This window comes from Salvia hispanica, unplaced genomic scaffold (assembly GCF_023119035.1).
Source record: "Salvia hispanica cultivar TCC Black 2014 unplaced genomic scaffold, UniMelb_Shisp_WGS_1.0 HiC_scaffold_1015, whole genome shotgun sequence".
Lineage (NCBI taxonomy): Eukaryota > Viridiplantae > Streptophyta > Magnoliopsida > Lamiales > Lamiaceae > Salvia > Salvia hispanica.
In genome coordinates this window covers 3,759-8,000 of record NW_025951267.1, presented here as the reverse complement: position 1 = coordinate 8,000, position 4,242 = coordinate 3,759, and the positions used below count along the sequence as shown (strand labels likewise).

The following is a 4,242-nucleotide window of genomic DNA, read 5'->3' as shown; positions in this document are numbered from 1 at the left end:
CAATAGTCTCAACTCTCAAGACACCCTCGCTTATCTGCAAAATGAATTTCTTGATAAACACCCAACAAATTTATTCAAATCAAACTCCCTCAAACCAAACTTCACTAATAGTAATAGCAAAGCAACAACAATCTATGTCTGAACATTGATCTAACTGACTTATTATACTAAACACAGTTGATGGTCGATCAATACGATAATGATGAGAACAACAAACGCAACGGAAACAAGGAAGGAAACAAACTGCTAAACATAAGCTCTAAGAGAAAGATGGCAATCTTGCCCTATACCGTTTCCCTCGAAAACACTACCAATTTTTGTTATCTACATTTTATGCAATGTCATCTACGGTGTTAGTAGGCCGTTTCCACAGTTATCCTACACTACTTACAGGTGGGCGCGGGCAGTTTTATACACTATCTTTTTTATACTTGTTTTACATTCTTAAAAGGCACAAGAAGTTCTTAATCTGTGTTTGGCCAAACCCAAGGATGTTCTCTCTTCAAAGGCCTCGGGCAGAAGCTGTTGGAACGTCTCCAGGAATGAATGCCACTCCTCATTGCCCATGTCCCCGAAAGAAATGCTCTGACTGTTGGGGTTGTATGGTGCAGGGGAGCTCACACTCCTAATCAAACCACCTATATATATATATATACATTCATTCCTGTTAGGTTGTAGGGATGTGATTAAATGAAAACTCTAAATATTGCGCAAACTCAAAACTATGATCTGGTCCATTGAAAAATGTCAACAGATCACAAAAAAGCATCAACAGAAAAATGTCAACAGAATTTCAACGGTAGTAATCATTGATGTTGTGTTGATACTGTGTTGACATTAAAATCTTGAAATTTTACTCTGTTTGATATTGTATTGAAACTGTGTTGACGCTGTGTTGAGGAGTTTTGAGTTTGTACAATATATAAGTTTGCATTTTATCACTACTTTGGGTTGATAACTATATCTTAAATTGATAAATTAACAACCATGTTAACAACTTACTTTATAGATGTCAACACGAAGACGTTGACATACAAATGTCTTCGTGTTGGTATCCATAATGCAGATTGTTGACGTAGTTGTCAGTTATTAGTATCAACTGATTATATCCCCATTCATACATATATATATTCATTTCAAAATATTTGGAAATGGGAGTTTTCGATGAGTTTGTTACCTGCTTTGTGGTGGTTCTTGTTCTTGAAAACACGAGGTACAAGCATTTCATCAGTTTCCGCAATGTGATCATCGTTGTCATTGAGTCCCATGTTCAAGCTAGCCCTAGCAGTTTCACATAAGTTCTCCAAAGAGCTGCAGTGTTCTTTCCCACCAAGGAATTCTCGGGTCATCATCTCACCTATGTCGACAAGGCATAAACCGTAGGCCGCTGCATGCTTCAAGAATATTGTGCAGAGGACAAGAACCCGAATGGAGGACTCCCTAATTGATGGGATATGGGTCCTTAGAAGCTCCGCGTCTTTGAACGGGTCGAGGCTGGAGATGTAATCAGATTCGGCCGCTGAGAAAGGCAGGGAGGCCTGAGGCCAGTGCTGCCACTCAAAATAAGGGTTGTCAAGGCACTCGGGCAAGCAAAAGCCGTGATCTATAGGAACAAGCTCAGCTTTTCCTCGGCCATAACTCTCGTTTTCTTGCCTCACAAGAAGGTTCCCTGCGTGCCTGTCCAGATTCATCAGCCTTACATCCAGTATGCCGATGTGATGCACACTCGTGACCGAGAAGCTGGAAGGGCCCAAATCTCCCGCGTCAGAGTCATGATTCACAAAGCGTTGGAGGGATGCAATCTTGTAACTCGGGTTTGAATCAGAACCTGAACCAGACTTGAGTAGATCGAAGTTGAAATGCGAAAGTTTAACCAATGCGGTTGGAGGTACACCAGAGAAGCCACCATGGTCGAGGAGATAAGCAGCAGATTCACGAGCACCAGTCTCGCCAATCCTGATGGAGCTTTTCATCCCCGGTTGCCCTAACATCCGTCCACCAAAGCCCTTGGGATTGTTGATCGCTAGAGGCTCCTCGTCAACCGGCTTTGCAACAGCTATAGTGCCACCAGTCCGAGCATGTAAGAAGTAGGCGCCACCAAGGCCACTTGGAGCTCGTTCAAGATCAACACCGGAGGTGGCCATTGCCCCAGCAACCTCAACAACGAGGGCGTGCACCTGGGGCAGGGTGTGCCCCACAATGATCTCAATCCTTGGAGTCTGCGGGAAATCAAAATCATCCTCTGCTTTGGAGGAATTGTACGAGAGGCATGGCGTGGAGGAGCTCCTGTGGATGCAAGTGATGTTGAACTTGGATTGACTCAACTCGAGCATTTTGCAGTCAAGGTGAGAGACGGACAGAGGATGGCATCGCGGAGGGTAGGCTAATGGCTTGAATCCATGAAGTTGATTAACAGCTGCAGCCATCTTCGGGGAGTCCTCGAATAACCACTACTGTGCATGCTAAAGGGCTACTTGCTTTTTAAAATTCTCTCTATAGGATTTGTCTGCTTTGGAGATTAGACATCACATTTCTGCAACCAAGCAACATGTGAGATATCATCATCGACATACTAAGAAACGAGACAGAGAAAAGACAATTTGCAGCAACGTGGTGAAAGAGGAAGCAACAAACTTACCAATGGTTTCAGAAAAGAGGCGGTGAGAATCAAGAACAAGAAATGTGTGCTAATCTCCGTAGACCTAAAAATGAAACAATACAGTGAAGCATACATCGTTAAACATGTTATCGTAAAAACGCCTAAATGAATCAATTAGAATCAAGAACAAGAAATGTGTGCTGATCTCCATAGACCTACAATGTTCACAAACAAACTAACACAATGGAGCATACATCACTAGACATTATGATCTAAGGTTTTCATATAAACGACCAATTTGGTACTATGGCTCAAAATGAACTGAAGTCTGAGCTGATTATCGACTAAAATCATGAACAAGAAATGTGTGCTGATCTCCATAGACCTACAAATGTTCACAAACAAATTAACACAAGAGCATACATCACTAAATATCACTAAACATCACTAAACATTACTATGATCTAAGGTTTTTGTATAAACGACCAATTTGGTACTACGGCTCAGAATTAACTGAAGTTCGAGCTGACTATCAATTAAAATCATGTACAAGAAATGTGTGCTGATCTCCATACACCTACAAATGGAAACAAACAAACACACACAATGATGCATACATCACTAAACATTATGATCTTAGGTTTTCGTAAAAACAACCAATTTGGTACTATGGCTCAGGATTAACTAAAGTTTGAGGTGATTATCGATTAAAATCATGAACAAGAAATGTAAGCTAATCTCCATAGACCTGTAAATGGAAACAAACAAACACTTGGGAGCATACATTCATAATTCATTTTACATTATAATCTAAAGCTTTTGTAAAAACAACTACTAATATATTGCTATGGTTCAGAATTAACAATAATTCATTAAAACTTACTGTCGAAATAAAGCTCTCGCTTGCTCCTCCGCTTAAAAGTCTCCAAATTTGACTGCGGAGAAGAGATCAAAATGAATCAGAGATTCAAATCTTGAGAAACAAAAAATGTTCTTCTTAGCACTAATCATTAAATCTATATCGTTCACATTTAAATTTTAGGGATTTTCTATTGCATTTGATGATGATTAAATTTTGAGAACCAATTTGGCATATTTGATCATAATTTCATCGGTTAATTGAAAATAATAAAAGAAAAAATCAAAACCCATAAAGTAAACAACATTATCACGTTGAAGAGAGAGAGAGACTCTGAACACTGGCGAGCGTTCAGGGAGAAGAAACGGCAACGGGAGAGCGCGGGAGCGGATTATTCCTTCAACTAAAAAATCAACAATACACAAATTATGCCTTCCTTTATTTCTCACAAACTTTCTCTCTCACTAAAATCGGGACAACTTTTCTCTCTCTATCTCGATTCCCCACCAACGCTCCGATGTTTTTGCAGAAATGATGGAGTAACCGTTTTTGTTTGGACAACATCTTATTTTTCCCACATTATAATAAAACTTTGTTTTTGTGATATCCTCACTTAATTTAGTCCAATCACAAATTACAAATGTTTTGAGTTTATAATTACGAACAACAAAATATAGCTCTAATAAAAATACAAACATGTAATATAGTATTCAAAATTTACAAATTTGGGGTTCTTCTTGTATTTTCAATAATTTAATTGAAATAGTTTACAATCTAATACTAA

General features: G+C 39.2%; 1 protein-coding gene across 3 annotated transcripts; it reads right to left on the bottom strand.

Moving 5' to 3' along the window:
- Nucleotides 1-135: 135 nt before the first annotated feature.
- LOC125197824 (phosphatidylinositol 4-kinase gamma 8-like) lies at nt 136-3,998 on the bottom strand. 3 transcript variants are annotated; one of them, XM_048096345.1, is made up of 5 exons: nt 3,764-3,998; nt 3,483-3,534; nt 2,639-2,702; nt 1,178-2,533; nt 136-638 (listed from the first exon to the last, which is right to left on the bottom strand). In XM_048096345.1, exons 4-5 carry the CDS (start codon nt 2,424-2,426, stop codon nt 445-447), a joined length of 1,443 nt encoding a protein of 480 aa, XP_047952302.1. In that variant the 5' UTR covers nt 2,427-2,533; nt 2,639-2,702; nt 3,483-3,534; nt 3,764-3,998; the 3' UTR covers nt 136-444. The 3 variants fall into 3 exon arrangements, with proteins under 3 accessions (XP_047952302.1, XP_047952303.1, XP_047952299.1); XM_048096346.1 differs by having other exon boundaries at nt 3,772-3,998; XM_048096342.1 differs by having other exon boundaries at nt 3,791-3,998.
- Between the last annotated feature and the right edge of the window lie 244 nt (nt 3,999-4,242).